The 22234-nt window shown below is 33.1% G+C and overlaps 2 protein-coding genes across 2 annotated transcripts; one reads left to right on the top strand and one right to left on the bottom strand.

Annotated features, from left to right (window-relative positions):
• The first annotated feature begins 4201 nt into the window (after positions 1-4201).
• Positions 4202-5854, top strand: LOC133183719 (uncharacterized). The gene is made up of 5 exons (XM_061318642.1): positions 4202-4329; positions 4514-4610; positions 4725-4856; positions 5174-5238; positions 5361-5854. The coding sequence occupies exons 1-5, from the start codon at positions 4234-4236 to the stop codon at positions 5559-5561; spliced, it is 591 nt and encodes a 196-aa protein (XP_061174626.1). The 5' UTR covers positions 4202-4233; the 3' UTR covers positions 5562-5854.
• Positions 5855-17249: 11395 nt separating this feature from the next.
• On the bottom strand, positions 17250-22101 carry LOC133183718 (peroxisomal membrane protein 11A-like). Its single transcript, XM_061318641.1, has 3 exons — positions 21962-22101; positions 18057-18163; positions 17250-17835 (listed from the first exon to the last, which is right to left on the bottom strand). Exons 1-3 carry the CDS (start codon positions 22030-22032, stop codon positions 17279-17281), a joined length of 735 nt encoding a protein of 244 aa, XP_061174625.1. The 5' UTR covers positions 22033-22101; the 3' UTR covers positions 17250-17278.
• Between the last annotated feature and the right edge of the window lie 133 nt (positions 22102-22234).

The following is a 22234-nucleotide window of genomic DNA, read 5'->3' as shown; positions in this document are numbered from 1 at the left end:
ATTATTTCCTCCATGGTTACCACGGAGAATGACTAAGGACTTCGAAAAGGATAATTTAAGGAGATTGGCAAAGTTCCCAGCTTTCGCAAAGAATTTTTCAAAAACTCTTGAGCAGGTGTAGTGGTACTAAACAATACACTTTATTGGTTTTCACCGCGTAGAAAATTCTACACGGGAGATCACTCTCAATCAAGCTCCAGACAGCTCAGTATTACTCCATATCATTATTCGTATGGAAAGAAGTCCCGGAGAGTATGGAGTATGACTCTCAGTCATACTCCATACAGTGTCAATATTTAATTCTCCGGGACTACTTGGTATGGAGTTGTAGCGTAACGTAATACTGAGCTGTCTGCAGCTTTGACTCTCATGATGGAAAACCCCATGAATTACCTTTTCTCTCCGGATAACCGTGAGTTGCCACTTTCCATAAATGAATAAAATAAATAATCATAAATAATCAGCGTTTTATAAAAGAAGTATATTTTTGATTTAAAATTAGACTGAAACGCTTCTAGTCGATATCACGAAAATGTACATATCATGTAGCTTGAAATGGGAAATATGACGCACGCTTGACAACGTCCCCAGAAACAATCAGTCAGTATATTTCTGGGTGCATTTGGGGGGGGGGGGGGTTATAGCACAAATTAATGTAGAAAATAGAAATTCCTTGATACGCAAAAAAAAAAAAGGGAAGAGGATCAACTGATGTTCCCTCCCCCTTCCCCCGTTCATACAGACGTGAGATACATAAATGACTTGTATATAGAACTGGACATTCAACTTTGCCCAAAATTCTTCATGTCGGTAAAAAAAGAAAATATTTTACAATAATGATTTCAAATTTTAATCGGTCATGCAATACAGCCTGCTGGATTATCCCACAGTCTGTCTATTATAGTCACAGTAAAATGTGTAATTTCTTTTTCATTCTTTTTCTTTGGCAAAAAAAAAAAAAAAAAAAAAAAAAAAAAAATACAAAAATGAAATATTATTTCATATGTAGTTCATTATGACGAGGAAGAGTGATATTTTTATAAGAAAGAATTAAATCCAAACCATGATTATACTTTAAATCTGATGTGTATATTTTAATATTGAATTACCTGTTTTAAGCTTTAACATTACATGTATTTTGTTTCTGCAGTAAATACAGATCGAATACAACATTAGGCTATATATTACCCTATCCACAAATAAAGGGCAAAATATTATTATAAACTGAAAACAAGTTAATTGTTAAAACTAAAGGGAAACATATACATACTTTTATTTTTTATCGGTCTTAGTATTAAACTCTACACTTGGAATAAGAAATTTCTTTAAATATTGTAATAAAAATAGACTAAATATAATTAAATAATTATATCACATTTTTGATGTGTACGCATGAATATCATAATAGTATTATAATTTGTTCTTCAGCATAATGTATTAAAATAGAGAATTCATATCTATTGATTTAAAGCAAACACATGACCATTACATTGTCATTGCTCTCTGCCGCGGGCTCTACCTGCGGGTACCTGTCAGGTATACGAATACTTCACACCCCCATTGTTTTATTGCCTATACACACCGGCAGATTTCACACCTTTAATCGTCCTAATTTACACAAAGCAAATGCTGGGGGAAAACAAACACAAGCCCAATAAATGCGACATTTTATTTTTAAATCATTGCCCTAAACGGTATTGCTAAAAGCACACTAAACATGGAGTACCCCGGTAGCAATTCCTGCCCTAAGAGATATGTTGTACAAAAAAATTAACACAACAGCTAGGGTAAATCCTTAATCTTTCTTCATATGATGTAAACAAACTCTCTTTAATTTTATGTGTTTAAGTCAAGATTAAAACATTTTGCACCACCCGGACCTTTAAACTTCGGCGGACCTTTTCTTATACGGGCCGGACCTTTTCTTATAAAAGGCGGACCTTATATGTTATCGTATTAGGTCCCCCCGGACCTTTAAACGAGGCGGACCAAATATTATGCGACAGGCAAGCTCGGAAAACATATCCGATGTTGCCGCGGTTTTCCGAGCTTGCCGGAAAGATATCCTTGAAGGTAGATTAGAAAAGCTATGTATTCATTGCAACTTTAGAAATAACAGTCTTGGTTTTATAAGACCCGAGTTACTGTTACTTTTTGTTCATTTACGTGCAGGTTAGACAACAAAACACGAAACTTCAGATCATATGTATTTTCAGATGATAAACACTAAATTGACATGTCTTTCCGACATACTCTGAAAAAGATTTTTTTTGTTGTTGTTTTTTTCCGAGCTTGCCGGAATTATCCACTAAGGTGGTAAAACTGTAAGGAAAGCTAGATGTCTAGAATCTTGGCATTATATGGCCAAATTTTTTCTTGTACTTTTATGTGTAGGTTAGACAATAAATTAAAAAAAAAATTATAATCCGGATCTAGACTGGTACTTAGTCAGCCCGGTCTCTAACCTAGGAAATGTATATCGCGCATCAGACAGGAAAGGCCAGTGTTATTTCTATTTTTGTATGACAAAACGAAATTGTTATCGTACATTCTATCTACAGTAGTTTTCCCAGAATCCCCGACCGTGAAGTCGAGCATGCGTATTTCAGAAATATAGACTAACGTAGTTGCTAGCGCTCGAGAGTGCTAGCAATAAAGATTAATAATATCATGAATTTTTCCATCGTTAACTAATTTCTAAGAAAAAAAATTCAGTCCAGAAATTTATCATTTAAAGAAAAAGGTCAACCCTCTTCCCAAACCTGCTGTTTAAAGCTATTTCGAAGGGGGGGGGGGGGGGAGTTGTGCATATTTTTACCTCTCTTCGGAGCTTTCATTCTCATCTTGAAAAAGTTATGAACTTGCAACAATAAAATAATATGGGGGGAGGGGGGCAACTTCCCAGAATTATCTGACAAGCAAAAGAAAAAAAAGCTAATTTGCTGTCCAAATCCTGGAATTTGCTAGTGCTCGTCCTTACAACATCATAAGGGGGGGGGGGAGGAGGGGGCAACCAGCATCTAAAGAGAAATTTTATATAGCAAAGTACTATACTCAGAAAAAAGGGACCCCCCCCCCACGTTCTCCGGGCCTGCATGAAAGTCGAACACTTAAACCTTCTAAAGATCACCAAACTACTTGCAAAGAAATCCAGTCTAGTCTAGCTTAAATTGGGAACAAACTCGATAAATGTGGAGTTGACGCTAATTAATGATCTGATGATGGTTTGAGATGGCAGCAACTTTGAGCGATGGATCTTAAGTTTTACAGCTTTTGCAGAAACCCCTTTTTTTAACATTAATATTATTTATAGTCAGTAGACAGTTCGAATTAATTTTCAGCTTCAAGCTGTCTTTAAAAAAAACAAAAACATATTTGAATAAAACGTATGTAAGGTTTACATGCGCGGATCTAGAGAGAGGGTCGAGGGGGTCGCTCCCCCCCCCCCCCCGGAAATTGAAGAGTTGTTAAATGTATATACATGTATACTAAAGCAACTAAAAGGACACCCCCACCCCCCGAAAAGGCGGACCCCTATATAAAGTTGATGGGAAAAGTTATAAATATGGAGTGTCTAATCCCCCCCCCCCCCAGAGAGAGACGTTTTTTTTTAAACAGTTATATAAATCCTATGATAACAAAAATCAAAGTACTGAAAGCTGGGCTTTCCTAGTTTTCTTCTTTGCTGTTCGCGAGGAGAACGAAATTTTCATCCGTCTCCGACTAACTATAAATCCCTTAATTTTCAAAAATGTCAGTTTAGGCTAGCTGTCAAATTTTGGTGACTCATTTGTTTAACTATTAAATACACCACAGGCCTTTAGATCGCTTTAATCCGACTTACAAAAATTGGGGTTTCAAACAAAATAAAGGTATGGAACTCCTTACATAGGGTACCCACCTTGCCAATAAAATACTTTTAAATCAAATGATCTAAAACTTTACTTTCTATACATTTCTATTCACATATAAACAATCTACATCACTACCAAACTTCCTTCCGAAATTCCATTTTTTTTTTGTAAAATCAACTATTTCCAGAGGAATAATTTGACAAGAAGCATCGATAAGCTATAGAGTCACCTATACCTTATGAGTTTTTGTTGATGACGCCATATTGAATCCACGTCACAGTACGCTGATGTCACAGAGGATGCGAACCACTCTTGTTGTATAGCAAAAGTGAACACACCAGTGAAAACCTTTTGAGCACACACTGAATATTCTTCTAGAATGGAAAAGCTGGGAAAGTCAACCTTTGAGCAGCGTTTAAGATCAAATCTACTACAGTACTTATCTGTTACAAACACACGGACAATGACTCCAGTGGTGAGTTTCTAAATGCTATATGTTATAAAAGCATTGGTTATTATTGTCTTCTAATCGATTTAAGAGAGGGGAAGGGGGTATTTTAATTCAGTGCTTAAATGAACCGATTACCCACTAAGTAAGGAAATATGTAGAGAAATAATATTTATTTTTGCATTATTTATTCCGTTATTTTATTTTCTAGAGACAAAACATTCTTCAACTTTTGATTTTCCTGTATGGAAAAGAAACTGCAAACAAAAGCACAGGATTTTCATATTCCGAAAAGAAAGAGGTCGCTGGTAAGACACATACATGGTTTTTACTTACCATCTCTAGATTTAATTAAGTACTGTGAAACACGTATATGAAACATATTAGTATCTTTCTAATGAATTTTGTCTGTTTATTTCCAGATCAACAGAAAAAGTATGTATTATATGCATACTTATTCACGGAGGCCCTGAAATCCAGAACTGTGACGGCTACTGATTTAAGTACTCTAAATAGGATGTGGGCACATCATTTGCTGTATTTGGTCAAAAACGGTAAGTTACTAGTATTTACTTATAATAATTATTTGAAATTCATATAGGTACATGTACATTATTTTTTTGAAGTTGTTCACTCCCCAGTAAATTGGTCGGGTTTAATGTCTCTCTGATAACTTTAAAAGGAATACATGTACATGTATATAATTATTTGGAACAAAATTATTTTCTCGTTCTCGTTTTTTGAACGTAGTTTTATTGTTGAAATTCGATAGAGTAAATCCTTAAAGAAAAAAAATCAGAAAAATTTGGAGATATGAAGACCATTATAATCATTTAAATTATTTTAATCGGAACTGTACTTTTTTGTTCAGGAAAAGAAAAGGCTGCTCGGAATTATGTCAGAATTCTGGAGGACAGCGATGAAACTATTTTCAATGTAAGTTTACCCAGCAAGGATATGATGAAGATAATTTTTTCCAGTATTTGTCATGAACCATCCATTGCTACAACATTCAAAGATTCGCGGTAAAAGTTTTTTTTTCAATTCTTTCATTACAGATAAAAAGATTTCAAAACCAATTACAGAAGACCAGAGCTGTCTTGTCAAAGAACAAGGATTGTATATCACAGGAATTGGTTTCATCTTTCTGCTTTCGAAAGCCAAGTTTTGTTGAGAGGATGTCGATGAATTTACGGAAGTTGTTTGGTCAGCGGGACCCTGATGACTTTTTTATGATAAAGTTTCAGGATGTCAACTAAAACAGAGATGCAAGCTTCCCAACGACATTCTGATTAAACAGAGACTTCAAGTCTAGAGCTGTCATTCTTGACCATTTTTGAGGAAAAATCATTATTGTAATCATCATCATTATCATCATCGTCTTCGATCGTCATCATCAGTGCCACCATCGTTATTCTCATTATCATCATTGTATTATCAATATCATCATCATCATCATCTTTTTTTTTATTCATTGGTGCATATATTGTTGTAAATATTTCATACATACATACATGTACATTCTTAGTCAACACCATTCAGCATTTTCATCTTTCGGATTAAACATATATCATGCCAAGTGTTGATTTCATTTTGTTTCTGTAATAAATAATTGAGCAATTGCAGCATTTTAGTTTTAAGAACTGATATCTACCGAAAGAAAACTCTGCAGTAAACTATTCAGTGTAAAAAAAAGGGGGGGGGGGCTAACAATTAGAAACTGAAGATGTCAGTCAGCGTTCGACTTAATGATAGATTGTATTTGCTGACAAGGTCATTGTATCGACCATGGAACTTGCAAAATATTGACTTCAATTGAGACTGTTGATATCCTTGTTTTATCACCCTGTTTGTCAATAGCTTGCCTCGTTTTAGAAATTCTTCGTACGCAGAGAATGTTCTTGCGTATAGAATCAACTGGGAGACATAAACGCCATAATATATATGCAGATGACAAGGGTATAATGTTACATGAATAAGGGAAGCTGACGATAGAAAAGTTGAAATCATCACGTTTATCATCAAGTTTTGTTGTTAGGTTACCATTAAGGTTTTTTTCCTAGTAAAATATCCAAATATGAAACAGATGTATCGGGTCTAAATTTGCAACCTTCCACCGGCAAGTGGTGGTGTCTCATTATGAGTGAACAATTCTAGAAGGGACGTTAAACAAACAAACAAATAAACATAAATCTATGTTCAGAGGCATTATAAGTTACTAGTATATTAATATGCAAGCATCCTCAGGTAGTGCAGATTCGTTTGTCCAAAGCATGACCCAAGAGTGCGGGATGGGGTCACAATATGGGGTCAAAAAAGTTTATAAGAATGTATATTAGGAAAATCTTCTCAAGAACAGCAGAGCCAATGTGTCTCAGGTAAGTATTGTGGCCCATGGGCTCTTGTTTATGTGTTCAATATTATAAACATTGAACAAAACTAATTCTAAACCTCAATTTGTTTTTGTTTATATACGATAATTAAACCAAAAGCTGAAGAAATAATATCGGCGCTTCATGAAGATTATAGCAGCTAACCTAACCGTTAGGTGCTGGATATCTAACTCTATTGAAAGTAACCCCACCTCGCTACTGGATACAAATACCATAGTGTTAATTAATATTCCATACAAAGAGAGCCACAATCAAGGGAAAATACTGTAAGTCACTTTTTTATTCGTGAGAACTTTATTTTAACGTAATTACGCGACATTGGCTGCTGAAGAAATAATTCTTTCGTATATTTGTATTAGGCCTACTAAAGATTATATAAAACAATATCCAAATTTTACGAAAATACCACATGACCCTCTCACGAAAATAAGATCTTGCAAAAGTTTGGTGATCTACAGCATTTGATTCCCTACATAATATTATAGAATCTTCCATGATGTGAGGTGTAGTGCATATTAAGTTCTGTTTGTTAAACAAACAAGAGGCCCAAGGGCCTTAACGGTAACCTGAGTTTAATGTAACACTATAATGAATCCATAGATTGAAAATAAAATAAAACAAAATAAGCTGATAAATGAACCTATATTGCCCTAAAGCAAGAGAAATAACATGATCAGGTATCGGCAAAATGATTTAATTAGAGCTCAATAACAAATTTTAAAGAAGGTCTATTTATATGCTTGTATTTTTCCCCATTGTCACTATCCCCATGCAGACTAAACAAAACCAAAGTTCTTGAGCACTTTTAGTAAAGCCATCTCATTCCCTTTCATACTAGCCTCTCTTAGTCTTTGGAGAACATTTAATGTACAAAGGTAAGGTATTCTTGTCACACTTTTATTTATCTATTATTCAAAAGCTACTTGACCATTAAAAAATACATGTATGAAGGTACTTTTTGTATTAAATATTAAAATATTCTTATATAATTCTGTTATTCAATTGACCTTTCAATTCCATTATTAATTATCATAGGTGAAAAGCAAAGGGGAATAGCTTCTTTCAGTAAAATACAAATTAATAAATCGAGCAAGTGGTGCAGAACTTCAAAAATCTGGTAAAAATACCCTTGCTTATTACTACTTTATATACTCTGTGTTCCTCCTAGATGCCCAGCAAAGATTTCCTAAAAATAATACATCTCCACTATAGATTCAACAAAGCCTGATCCTAATACCAGAGCCCCTGGCCCAAGGGCGAAGAAATTCACAATTTTGAAAGAACACCCTTGCTCATCATAACCATGCACTTAGTATGATTGCTAAATATCCATGGGCAAAGATAAAGATTTCAGAGAAATAATTCATTTTTACTATACATTCAACAGAGCCCCACCCTAACACCAAAATCCCTAATCCAGGGGTTATGAATTTCATACTTTTTTAAAAGCATTCTTGCTCATCATGCCCATACAATTAGATGTTTGACTAAATACCCAGGGGCAAAGAGGAGGATTTTCAAAGAAATAATGCATTTTCACCATATAATTAATAGAGCTCTGTCCTAACACCAGAACCCCTTACCCGACAGCCATGAAATTAACAATTTTGAAAGTACCCTTGCTTATCACTATCCACATTAATTTGTTTAATTAATACCCAGTAGCAGAGGAGATTTTCAAACAAATAATGCACTTTCATTATAATCAATAGAGTGCCCCCCCCCCCATCCTGGGGCCACAAACTCACAATTTTACAAGAGGCACTCTTAATAATCATAACCATGCACTAACAGTTTATCCACTTAACCCAGGAGCAGAGAAGATTTTCAAAGAATTCATGCATTTTTACAACTGAGGTATATAATCAATAAAGCCTTGCCCAAACATCAAATTCCCTGACCCAGAAAACATGAAATTCACAATTTTGGAAGAAGTACCCTTATTCATCATAACTATGCACTTAGTTTATCTGCAAAATAACCAGGAGAAGAGAAGATTTTCAAAGAAATAATGCATTTTCACTATATATTCAACAGCCCCCCTTGAAACCCTGATCCTGAAGGCCACAAATTTCACAATTTTGGAAGAAGCACTCTTGATCATCATAACCATGCACTTCATCTGCTAAATACCTAAGAGCAGAGAAGAAGATTTTGAAAGAATTAGTGTATTTTCACTATATAAAATCAATAGATCCTCGCCCTAACACCAGAAACCCTGACCCAGGGGCCATGAAATTCACAATTTTGGAAGAGGCACCCTTCCTCATCATAACTATATACTTAGTTTGTTTGCTTAATACACAGGAGCAGAGAAGAAGATTTTCAAAGAAATAATGCACTTTCACCATATGATCTATATAGCCCTGCCTAGGCATCAGAATCTCTGACCCTGGGGCCATGAATTTCACAATTTTGGTATGCTCAATTATAAACATGCCAACAGTTTGATTTCTTAATGTCCAAGATTAAAGAAGACTTTTAAAGATTGCATTAATTTTGATAGATTAAGCCCCACCCCTCAGGCCCAAAAGGATGCAGGGACCATGAAATTAAACCTTTTAGTTACCCTTCACTCATAGATGTTCTCTGCCAAAATTGGTTGAAATTGGTTCAGCAGTCCCAAAGAAGATGCTGAAAATGTTCAAATGCTAAAGCAAGATAGATGAAAACAGATAGCAACAACAATAGGTCACCTGAGTGACCCAATTGACCTTAAAATTGAAGAGCAACAAAAATATGTTTTGCATATCATTTTTTTTTTACTTTTCAAATATATAATGTATCATATATTATACAATATGTTGTTCATGTTTTGAGACAAACTATATTATATTCTTCATTGATTTGGTCTGACAAGATGCAGTTATATAGCTACCAATCTTTTGATTGCAGGATAAGTTCCATTTGGAATTCAATCTTCATCAATGTTTCATTCAGCACTATAATTTCCAAGTTTCTGATTTCACATGTCTGACAAAAAGAGTGAATTTTATTAACGAGGTAGTCATTAAATGCCCTGTGCATGCTCTGCACATGAAATCTAGCCCTGATAATGTTAGTTTTCTTCATTAAAATCCTAAAGCAGGGTAAAGATTTGATGTATACAGACATAGACTGATTTCACATATAATTTTTCTACATAGTTATTTTTCTTTCAATAGCCAATAGCCATTCAAAACAATTTACTATTTAAAAAAAGAAAATTAAATTAAGATGCTAACTAAAATGTTTTTTTCTTACTTTGTATGAATTATCTGTACTCATGTTTATCAGGCAATGGTTGACATTTAGAAACTCTAAGCAGAGAAAAACAAATCACTCATCTGGAACTGTCCTGATACAAACATATTGGTAGACAATGAATATAATTTACAAAGGGAAAGAAAGAAATTTGAACAATATGGAGTCTATGCATATTATTTTCTACAAAAGAAAATTACATATATTGCCAACTTATTTCAGATGATACATTACAGTGGTTGCACAGATTTGATGAATCATAAAACAGAGTACATTTGTAAAACAGAAAAATCAATCAACAATGCAACATAATATATCCACTAATCCTAGCATTACCAAGGGGCTATCAATTTAAAAATGCTCTTTGTAATAAATTTACACTGAGTGCAAAATTATTCACACTACTAAACATAACTGGCCTGAATTCTGAATACCATCTTACAACAAACATTTCAAAATCCCTCAAAATTGTTTTTCTTTCTTTATGAACATGGTATGATTTAAGATTCAAGTTCAATATCATTTTTTTTTCAATGTGAACATGTATGTTGTAGGCAGAATTTTGTGGCCTTTCAGCATCCTATAAAAGCACTTTTATTGTATAATGAGAAGAGCAGGTAAATCTGACAGACCTATCCACAGCAGTTTCTTTTCCATACAAAATGTCTGATGGTAATTTTTCAACAACTATAGAATGATAAATATATATACATCTTCAACAATGATCTATTAACCATTATATACAAAAGAAAACTGAAGAGATTCCATCACATGCAGGGTCAATGTTAAATTCTGTTTGCATCTACTGTATACAGGGAAAATTTGGCCCCCTTTTTATTTTCGCCCTTTTGCCCCAGTCACAAGTGGTGACTTTAAAAGAGCCATCATTTTAGAAAACCCGTGTGTGGGTGAATTTATAATGGGGCAAAATCGTTTTCGAGTGTGATAGGATGAACATAACAAGGGGCGAAAATAACCCTATATACAGCCCAGGGGCAGGTAACGAAAAAAAAAATCTGCTGATAAAGGGGTTTACTTTAAAATTTTATGCAGTCATTACATTACATCTAATTACAAGCTACAAAGAAACTAACCAATTTGTTTTGTTTTTTTTACTGAAATGTCTCATTTTTCCTTGTGGTTTTAATTTTTCCTATATTTATGGCAATGAAAATGATAAAATAGTGAAATTAATCTATGTATTCACAGAAGGGAAAGAAAATCTTTAGCTTTGAAATGGAGCAAAAACATATTTTGGTCAGAAAAATGAAAATCACCAGGAGAAAAATTTATACATTACTTAAACAAAGTATCTTCATACATCTTCATGAAATAAAATGATTTTTCCCCATTTTCCACTCTTTGAAATACAATTTTTTGAGAAATATAGCACTTCATTAATGAGAAATATGATCATGATATTAGACATTTCGTCTCACTCTTTTATCCTATACCCTATACGTATACTCTGCTCATTTTTTCAACTTCAAGTTTTGAATTTCAACCTCACAGTTACATTCGAACATTCTGATGAAAAAGGAAATATTGCTTTTCAACATTACCAGATGCTTACGTAGTCTGAGAATATATTTTTTGCATATCTGCGTATTTCAAGTTTGCATATAATGATCTTAATGGTTTTACTAAATAACCTGTACGAAATGTTCCACCTGGAATATAGGGGGAATAGAGGCATACTTGGAGAAGGGATTCCGGGCGTCAGTTTGTCTCAATACATATATGGTGATATACAGGTTCCGGGCGTAACCCAAGAGGAAACCAAGAGGAATTATATAGGAATTTGAGGCGAAAAATGCAAATGAGCTACGCCCGGAAAAATAAATGACGCCCGGAAAAAATTTACGCCTGGAAACTAAAATGACGCCTGAAGCAGAATTACGCCTGGAAAGTCCTTATTATTATATAATACTATGTGACCTAAAAACCTATATAACCAAGAAAAACATTTAGGTTATGATTTACAATGTTAAAGTTAAAAATTTAGCCTTTTGAACTGTAAAAAAACATAATAACAGGTCATTAACATAGTATAGAAATATAATTTATAAAAGCTGTTTCAATTTTTTGTGTAAGGGACACTGAGAACACCACCATGAGTGTAAAATAATGTTTAAGAATTCAATGAACTTTTTAAAATACCTTTTTTCCCTTCAATAATCATGACACTGAAACAAGTTACTACATGCAGTTCTTCATTTACTCAATACTTAACAGTTCGAGAGCTCTATCAGACTATGTTATTTCTCAGAAGGTTTGCAAGGAAACTCAAAATATCTATAGTAAAGAGTCATTAAGTTATAACTATCATTGTAAATAATAATTGTCAAAGGATTTACTGAAATAGGTACCAGATATTAATTATCACACCTACCAGCAGATACTGTGTCATCCAGAACAAGTGTAAAAGCCTTAACATTGATATATCTATATTTCCTATTGCACTCACACTAAACTACCTCCTTCCTGATAAATTCAAACTTAACCTCCTATCTGAAATGACCTTCAATTGATATTTAAATTGACCAATCAAGGCTTTTACTCCTCCTGAAAGTTCCAGGCGTAATTTTTGTTTCTATTTTCCTGCCATTTTACGCCAGGACAATCTTAACTTACAAGATGACGCCCGGAAAGTAGAAATGACGCATGGAAGACGCCTCTTCTACTCAGGCGCAACTATTCAAAAACTCCGTCTCCGCCTCAAGTACGCCCGGAATTTCCCAATTCCTGCTAGATTCCACCCATATTCCAGGTGGAATACGCCTTTAAAATTCACACAGGAAAGATGAGTCTTTTTCTCCAAAAACACAGGCACATTTCAAAAATATGGCTTTTTGTCTCCTCCAAAGACATGCTAATATTCAACCTTATAAAAATCCATGTTAATAAAAAACAAGAGGCCCATGAGCCACAACGCTCACCTGAGTCAATATGGCCCTGCTGTTCTTCGTCAGCAGATTTCTTCTCTATATTTCTCCTATATATTCATGTATAAAGCTTTGATTGCCTGTTCTAGGCATACCCTACCCCAAGGTGCCATGTTTTGAATGAAATTGAATATAAACCTTCCGAGGATGCTTCTATCTTCATATAACTAATCATGATTTTGCTGTTCTTTAAAACAGAATTTTAAATACGTCTAACACCCTACCCTGGGGGGGGGGGGGGGGTGTTCATGATTTGAACAAACTTGAATGTACACTACCTGAGGATGCTTCCGTATCAATATGACTGATCATGGCTTTGTTGTTCTTGAGATTGAAGAAGATTTTTAAAGATATTTCCTGTTTAAGTTCTTTTGTAAAACTTTGATCCCCCATTATGGCCCCACCCTACTTCTGGAGGATGCCTTGAACAAGCTTGAATCTACAATATTTGGGGATGATTCCATATCAATATGACTAACTGTGGCTTTGTTGTTCTTGAGAAGAAGATTTTTTAAAGAATATTCCTATATATTCCTATGTAAGAATCTGATCCCCCATTGTGGCCCCACCCTACCCCCGGGGGTCATGATTTGAACAAACTTGAATCTACACTACCTGAGGATGATTCCATATCAATATGACTAATTGTGCCTTTTTTGTTCTTGAGAAGAAGATTTTTAAAGATTTTCCCTATATATTCCTATGTAAAACTTTGATCCCCCATTGTGGCCCCACCCTACCCCCGGGGGTCATGATTTGAACAAATTTGAATCTACACTATGTAATGAAGGTTTCACTTATGTATAAACTTTTCTGGCTCAATGGTTCTTGAGAAGAAGATTTTTAAAAGATGACACCAAATTTTCACCAATTCTTAATTATCTCCCCTTGGAAGAGGGCGTGGCCCTTCATTTGAACAAATTTGAATCCCCGTCACCCAAGGATGCTTTGTGGCAAGTTTGGTTGAAATTGCCCCAGTGGTTCTGGAGAAGAAGTCGAAAATGTGAAAAGTTTACAGACGGACGGACAGACAGACAGACAGATGGACTACAGACAAAATGTGATCAGAAGAGCTCAGGTGAGCTAAAAAACATACCAAACCTACCGGTATATACATAAACTCTACTTATGTATATAGGTGTGGTACTTTTTTTTAAACATGGTAGTTCTTGTCTGAAAGTGTCAGAATCTTATTGTAACAACTTTTAAGTGTATCTAAAGTAGATTCAAAATTTTATTGATTCATTTTACATTTAACAATCCGGAAAACAAGCCCCTACATGTCTGTATACGTCAAGGGAAGTTCAGTATTTTCAAGGTCAAGGTACTACGGAAATTTTTTTTAAAAAATTTCTTTTACAAAAGAGATCTTCCTTTTAAAATTTGGTATTTTTTCTACTTCAAACTAAGTCTCTGATCAGAATTTAACTCTACTGGTTTACTTATGATAGTACTGCCAAAAAGTTGCACCTGGACTTGACATTAATTTACATTACAAAATTTTGTATTTTGATGTATTTTTTATTAAAATCAAAACCCAAACAATGTTTGGAGAGAATCTTCTACAAGTATTTGAATTTTTCCAGTATAAAACCTTTTAAACTAAATGTATCCTTGCGTAGTCTGATTTTTTTTCAATGAAATCGGACACAAAACTGTAGGAGTAGCGTTTGAAAGAATTTCACAAATAATTCTATTTTTATGTCACCATGGCAACAAAATCGTCGAAATGGAAAACTGATACACATAATCATGCATCTTATTGTAGTCTATGTACCAAATGTTACTGAAACCAAAAGTAGAAGGAGTAGGACTTTTGGTTACAGGAAAAAAGACACACGGACAATAGGCACCATACCAATGCAAAAGCTTTTCTGGTCTTTGCTCATTGGAGCTAAAAGTGAGAATTTAAGGGATGTAATGAATTTCAAAAATCTTAATATAGAGGTGTTATTTCGGAAAAGTTGCCAGCTTGCTTCCATTATCTTCTTTCAGAATAATACATCAAAATAACACATCAGAAATAGTATTTAAATTACCGTAAACAAAAACATTTGTATTGATTAATTCTATGGTCCTAGGTCAAGTTCCTTATGTAAAACCTTGCTTTATTGGGCTTTAGTTCTTGATGGAAGTTTTTAAATCAAATAAAGAATTATCCACACTATTAGCATACTTACATGTAACATCATAAACGTTTAGGGTTAATAGTATAAATTTTCAAAGACTTGCAGATCAAAGGCCAAGGTCATTGAAACATTTTTTTTTTGGTTCAAATGGCAAGAGTCAAAAGAACGGACTTCACCACTGGTATATCTTAGATAATTTATAAATTACATGTATGTGGAAAAAGTGAATCAATTTTTGCATTGCAACATGGTGTTCTTAAATTAAAATTATTGATTATTTCAATCCCTATTTTTAACACCAAATAAAAAGACTTCACATGAAGACTTGACACATATTCAGTGTCATAACTGAAAATACTTCCTCAAAACATAAACTAAGAGAAAAATTAAATAAAATTTTTTAATTAATGTTTGGCAATAAATAATTGGTTACAAAATTTAATAACTGACAGCTTTTCACTGTAAAAAAAAAGCATGTGATGAACGAGTTCAATAAATTAAAAAATAATCAAACAAAATAGACCTATATATTTGTATAAAAATCATCCTCAGAAGTCACTGTAAAATCAGTAAGTGAAACAATATATAATGGTATATTCAAGGCAAAGAACAATACACTAACAGTTCATAAACACTGGGACATTGTCTGAAGAGACTAAGCAATGAGATCTTAAGGAAGATTTCTGAAAATTCATATATATTTATATATATATAAATATATATATATATATATATATATATATATATATATATATATATATATATATATATATATATATATATATATATATATATATATATATATATAATGAATATTATGAAGTATATATATACTTGTAGTGTACTTACAATTTTAAATAGCATTTGTTTTAACAAAAAAAAACAAAAACAAAAAGGCACAAAATTAGACATCCGTTAAAATAACTGCAGATACATGTCTATTGGAAGCATCATTTGATTGTATATCAGGGGAATCAAATTCCAAAGAAAAATATACAAATATCAGAAAGAAAAATCTTACTTTCTCTTTTGTTCATACAAACTGACTTATATTAAGTTATCTGTAATAATAGTTGTACTTTCATCACATGAAAAAAATTAACTATACTGTTTGTATATGAGCAATAGTCATATGAACTATATATACGAGGGGTTATCAAAAAGTTCGTGGACTAGTGTCATAAAATTAAAACCGCTTTAGGTACATCAATGAATTTTTACACATTTAGTTAGCATCATCTTTTCTATCTATAGAATAAACCATAAATCATAATTTTTATTTTTTAATAAATTGTTAGTGTTTTTGTAAGCAAAGGTATGTCCAGGCGGCGCAACCTCTAATATGACGTTTTTTCTACCTGAGTGTAACTGAGAAAAACTCTTTAGATATATGAGTATTTGTCATCATAAAAATCTCGTTAATTCAGGCATGTAGTACGACACATTTGTTTAGTAAAATTTGCAATTTTTACCCCATTCTGTAATTTCTATGAAATTTTATCGTAAATTTTATATGGAGTGTCCAAACAATTATGGGCTTGAAAATAACGTCAACAAGGGGGAGGGGTTTCTTTTTCAAACACTCTACAGAGTTTCGCTCCTGGAAAAACTGGTATTGACCTAAGGAATGTTTAAACTGGCTACAGAAAAATAAAATGTATCCAGAGTACTTGTTTTTTAATGCCCAAAAAGATTCAGAGAGATGAAATATGCACAGTTAGTGTCGATTTGTAGTCAGGGTGTCAAAAGTCAGTCACGTCGAAAAGTGACGTTGATCATGTGTGGTAGAAATTGAACTCCAACAAGCTAAGTATTCTGGAATAATCAAGTGAGGATCTTTCCCCATATAAAGATCCATTTACAATATTATATGCATTGAAAACAGCTGCTCATGACATTGTAAATTCATATAAGTAAGACGGGTTTAAGTCCTTACTTAACTCCAGGTAATCTCATCAAGATAAGTGTATGAGGTAGAGAGAGCGGACATTAAGAAACAATGACGTAAAGCGGACGTCATGACACTAAACGGCGACAGCGCCGGGTGATCACATAAAGTCTTTTTAATTTTAGAATAATTTGGCAAACTATCAACGTATCAAACTAAAATTTTCAACATTTCTTAAACTTTCGTTGTTTTATGTTCCGCTTAAATTTTGTAAGCACAGACTACATATTATTAATTTTATCGCGTCAGTCCACGAACTTTTTGATAACCCCTCGTATATATATCGGAATATTCAGTTACTGTCTTTAAATACGATTATCAAGGCACTAGTTTCAGGTTAGGGTTCCAGACCGTGGCAACACCAATGGCAGAGGAAATGATTCCTAGAAAACCTTGGACCCCAGCACTGGCGTCAACTTTTCCTAATGTATTTAGTGGCAATATAAGGTCTGATGCATTCTTCACCAAGTCTAAAAATACAGGCTTATTGTCACAAACACATCTCTGGACAATCGACAAAGGACCAGGACTTTGGCTTTTCCTGCTGGACATATCTCCGTTGCTGTACTGAACTTCATTTTCCTTTTTATCTTGCTTGCTCATTTCTAATTTAGCAATATTTGCAATATCATAAAAATTACGGGCTAAATTCAAAACAAGACTAAAGAACCAAAACTCAGCAGAAACTTTGGACCATTTGGCCTTGTCCGTTTTTATCACACCAAGGTTATGGAAATAAATAATATGATCAAAGAACAGAAAAATGGATTGACTAATTTTTGACAAGGTCACTGTCCATCGAATGACATCATCGGTGATGTGAAGGGATTTCAGTGCCGCCTGAATGAAGTCCAGACTCTTTCCCAAACGCAGCACTGAAAAAAAATAGAATAATGGGTTTACATCAGACTTGTAAGTAACAATTTACAAATTGTTCTTTTATTATACCGAAGGAGACTATACGTAACATCACTGCAGCACACACAAATTCTCATCTTTTAAACTGTGAAATTCTCATATACCAGTAATACATGTATGTTTTTTTTTCATAAGCAAGACAATATGTAGAATTGATCAATAAGTTTAGTTGGCTTACATTTACGAGTCATGCTCATTGATGATTCGATCTTCTTAAGTCTCTCCACCACATCTTCTTTGTTTCTCAGATTCCACCAAATCAGCTTTACTGAATACTGAACCAGTCTATTAAAATTTCAAATAAAAGTAATAATCTAGCAAATAAAATTTTACTTCTGGGTTAATAAACAAGGATACTGTATTGTGACTTTTTTGGTAATATTTAAGTGTGTAATAGTCAGCTAGGATTTCATCCTGGGCCCCCCAAACTTTACACAGATGTTCTACAAAGTACCAACTGAGCTTCAATTCTGACCACTGGCGAACAAACCTGGTGATCCCTGACCAACCCAAGTGCATTTAGCAAACTTATTTGAATTCATTCAGTATCCTTCTTATTGAATTTTTTTTTTTTAAGAAACATTTAATGATTTTTAAATACAAATTCTAGAATGCTTCAGTTCATGATCAGACTATTATCCTGATTATTTTGTTATATATAAGTTAACTATGTCAAATTTTGAAAGAACCAAGGATTGCTTGATTATTTCGTGGACAGAAGAGCCAAAAACATAATATATATATACTCATCATGCTCATGTTAATCAATCTTGCAGGCAAAGTATTTCATGTAATAAAATTTTGCCAAAATCATAATGTTAATTTTTACACTGTCTATCTAAAAGCTGGATATAATTATATCCAAACTGAAATATATTCAGAACATTTGTAAACTTAGTCAGTTAGTGTCACTATCTAGAATATTCTGTGACACAGAGGTCATTAACTAGGGATATACGTAACATTACAGGATATTGAGGTCGTCTTTTCACTTGGTGATAAGAGAATGTTATGAGAACATTGTAAACCATCATCTGTAAAATATTTCAAATTGTACTGTACTAAATTCAGACTAAATGGAAGTTAATCAAAGAAGGCATAAATAATCCATAATGTTCTTTTGATTAGATTATTTTGTTTTTTTTTAAAGAAAAAATAAATGCAAAGCCCTCTCAATTCAAATTCTGTTTACATGCACTAGTAAGACAAAATTGAAATGAATTTATTTACTGATACTGACATAGAAAGCCAATTCCAAGAGAAGTTGTCATATATAATAAGATTTGTACATGCAGCTCCATTTTGTAACAGGACTGGCATTTTAATGAAATTTAGCATATTCTAAAATCTATTTATAATAGTAACCATGGTAAATTGGTAACAATTTAGTGTGTATCTCAATTGAAAACTGTAAAACTTATTGATAGAATTATGCAACAAGATTAAATGAAACCACACCAAAACTGTAAAAGAGTAGTGTTTTGAAAAATTGTTTACACTTTACAGACAAATACACATGTAGATATAGTGTATATAAAAAGCTAGATGACTAAGCATTTCCCATCTTTGACCAATAAAGGTAAAAAAAAAAAAAACAAAAAAAAAAAACAGATCTCTGATACTATGGATTCAGTTTTATGTTCAGCATGTTCGAGGGTTAAATTTTGCTAAAACATGTTAAATGTTAATAATAAATAATAATAAATGAAGAAAAAACAATCTGCAAGTCATTCCCAGATTGCTTTCCAAAACACAGTAATGGAAAATGATGCCTTACACTGTGAAAAAAGGAGCGATGTTGTAACTTGTCAATTGTATATTAGTTTAAAAGTAAAAATTTTGTCGCTATGCAGTCATCATTTTTTGTTTTTTTGTTTTGTTTTTATTTTTAACCATGTGATAAAACAATTAAAGATGTCTGAGGTTGTTAATATGGTTTGATTTTGACCTGAAAAATATCAATATCATCTCAGTTCATATGGTTTGATTTTGACCTGAAAAATATCAATATCACCTCAACTTCCCTCAAATGTTGATTTGTTATGACTGTATAATATTAATATGGCAATAATTTTTAAGGCATTGTATTATCATAACTTTTTACTCTGACAAATAACAAATAGCCTACTTAATACATATTTATATATTCAGTCTCTGACTTGCAAAATTGAATGCTTTGACTTAACATGCTTCAATGATAACAAAAATCCAATATGAATTTGAAATCAAAGGTTTGAATGGTGCTTAGACATCTCATATGGTTTTCTTGATCAATAGGCCATTTTAAGAAAATAAAAGAATCCCCACTATAATATCAATTTTTTCTTCTTTTTTTTAATTAGCTGAATATATTCTTTTTAACTTTCGATAATATGCATTCCAAATTAATAAAATTAAAAAGCTTAGCTTAGAGTCATTAATCTACACTGTCTAATACTTGTGACAATCAGTGATTTTTTTATGCTCCTGTAATCAAAGATTTGGGGGTCTATAGTTTTTGCTCTGTCTGTCCATCTGTCTTGCTGTATGTCTGCTTGTCCACAAAAACTTTAACCTTGCCCATAACTTTTGATTGGTTGGAGCTATGGCTGTCATATTTCATGCATATTTCTTGTGACAGTACCCTTCTTTGGGTACCATACATCACAAGTGTATTCCATGTGACAAGACCCTTCCTAGGGTACCAACAATTTTGACCCTTTGACCTTGACCTTTGAGTTTGATCTGGTTTTGGAAAAATTTAAACCTTGGTCATAACTTTTGAAAAGTTGGTACTAGCTAGGGCTTTCATATTTCACAGGTGTATTCCTTGTGACAAAATTTTCCCTTGGCTACCACAATTTTGAATCTTTGATCTTGACCTTTGAGTTTGAACTTCTTTTGAAAAACTTTTAAACTTAGCCAATTTTTTAATAGTAGGTGCTTAGGCTTTCATATTTCACAGTTGTATTCCTTGTGACAACTGACAAGATCTTTCTTTGAGTTCCATGAATTTAGACCCTTTGACCTTAATATTTGACCCACTTTTGAAAAACTTAACTTTGGTCATAACTTTTCAATGGTTGGTGCTATGGGTTTTCATATTTCACTGGTGTACTTCTTCTGACAAGATCTTTGTTTGGGTACCAATATTTTTTATTTTTTGTCCTTGACCTTGAAGTTTGACTTGCATTTGAGAAACTTTAGCCTTTGCCATGAGCTGCCATACAGGAGTATCAGTTTTTCACAAGCACATCTTCTTTTATTTCTTTGCATTTTTTATATAACAATGTTAGTATACCTTAACTGGGGCTGTGTTCAATATCCTGGCATCTTACCATGATATCTCGGTCTACTGAATACAACAGCACTGTATAAATTAATGCTTGTCATCCCTTCATAGCTGCTAGGCTAGCATACATCATTCAAGATTGTAGCTCCACATAGAGCTACATCGCTGCAACGGTCATGAATGCTGCCCTGCACTTCATGCTTTTGGTGGTACATAGTATTTATGACTGAGGGGAAAATGTCACAAAAACAGTTTGGGTATGAATCAAAATTTCAACAGATAATTTTTGCATTTAATTAACACTTATAACTTTTAATTTAACTTACAATAGGTATTTAAGGTTTTTTAAATTACACTAATCAGTTTCTGGGGTTCGTGTAAACTCAGCAAGATCCGTAGAGACTAAAAATTTTGGTCTGGTGTCTCTACGTAGAGACACCAGACCAAAATTTTTAGTCTCTACGGATCTCGCTGAGATTAGGGTTCGTGTTTTATGCCCTGTTCACATATTTATATTTTCCTGATTTTTTTTAACTCGATCACTGTTCGTTATCTTCACCTTTTTCATTAAAATAATAATTATCATGACTATATACTGAAAACAGAGATTTCGTAATCTATCATTTCTCCAGTTCTGTACAATTCCTTGCTTACTCTACATCATGTTATATAATATAGCTTAACTATTCAGAATAATTTGATCTCTACACAAAATAGACAAAAGATCGCAAATATGTGATTAAGAAATGGAGAGAGAGAGAGAGAGAGAGAATTCGGATTAGCCATGTAGTGTAGTTTTTTACGTTTATTACCTGAAAAATTTGTCTCTGCCATTTGTCAGGCCACCAAATTTAATTATCCCTGATACTATATCACTGCTCATACTTATAATAATTACGTACTATACTCAAAAACTTCCAGAACAAACGTCAAATCATTATTTGGGCTGAGATCAAAGTTCAGAATTTGTGTCGTGTTTCATTTATAACGATCCCGATAAGATTTCCAACAAATGACATTTTTCTCTCTTTAAAAAAAAATAAATTACGCCTAAAATGGAATTTATTTTAAAATGTATAAAAATC

This window comes from Saccostrea echinata, unplaced genomic scaffold (assembly GCF_033153115.1).
Source record: "Saccostrea echinata isolate AGI-Se365-2 ecotype Australia unplaced genomic scaffold, CSIRO_AGI_Sech_v1 ptg000009l, whole genome shotgun sequence".
Classification (NCBI taxonomy): domain Eukaryota; kingdom Metazoa; phylum Mollusca; class Bivalvia; order Ostreida; family Ostreidae; genus Saccostrea; species Saccostrea echinata.
This window is presented reverse-complemented; position numbering and strand designations above follow the sequence as displayed.

What these genes read in the sequence shown, in the direction of transcription:
- LOC133183718 (XM_061318641.1), bottom strand. Translation starts at nt 22,032, where the DNA reads ATGAGCAGTGATATAGTATCAGGGATAATTAAATTTGGTGGCCTGACA. An exon ending in GGCAGAGACAAATTTTTCAG is followed by an intron (nt 18,164 to 21,961) that starts GTAATAAACGTA and finishes AAATTTTAATAG; the next exon opens with ACTGGTTCAGTATTCAGTAA. An exon ending in AATGAGCATGACTCGTAAAT is followed by an intron (nt 17,836 to 18,056) that starts GTAAGCCAACTA and finishes ATTTTTTTTCAG; the next exon opens with TGCTGCGTTTGGGAAAGAGT.
- LOC133183719 (XM_061318642.1), top strand. Translation starts at nt 4,234, where the DNA reads ATGGAAAAGCTGGGAAAGTCAACCTTTGAGCAGCGTTTAAGATCAAAT. An exon ending in CACGGACAATGACTCCAGTG is followed by an intron (nt 4,330 to 4,513) that starts GTGAGTTTCTAA and finishes TTTATTTTCTAG; the next exon opens with AGACAAAACATTCTTCAACT. An exon ending in GCTGTATTTGGTCAAAAACG is followed by an intron (nt 4,857 to 5,173) that starts GTAAGTTACTAG and finishes TTTTTTGTTCAG; the next exon opens with GAAAAGAAAAGGCTGCTCGG.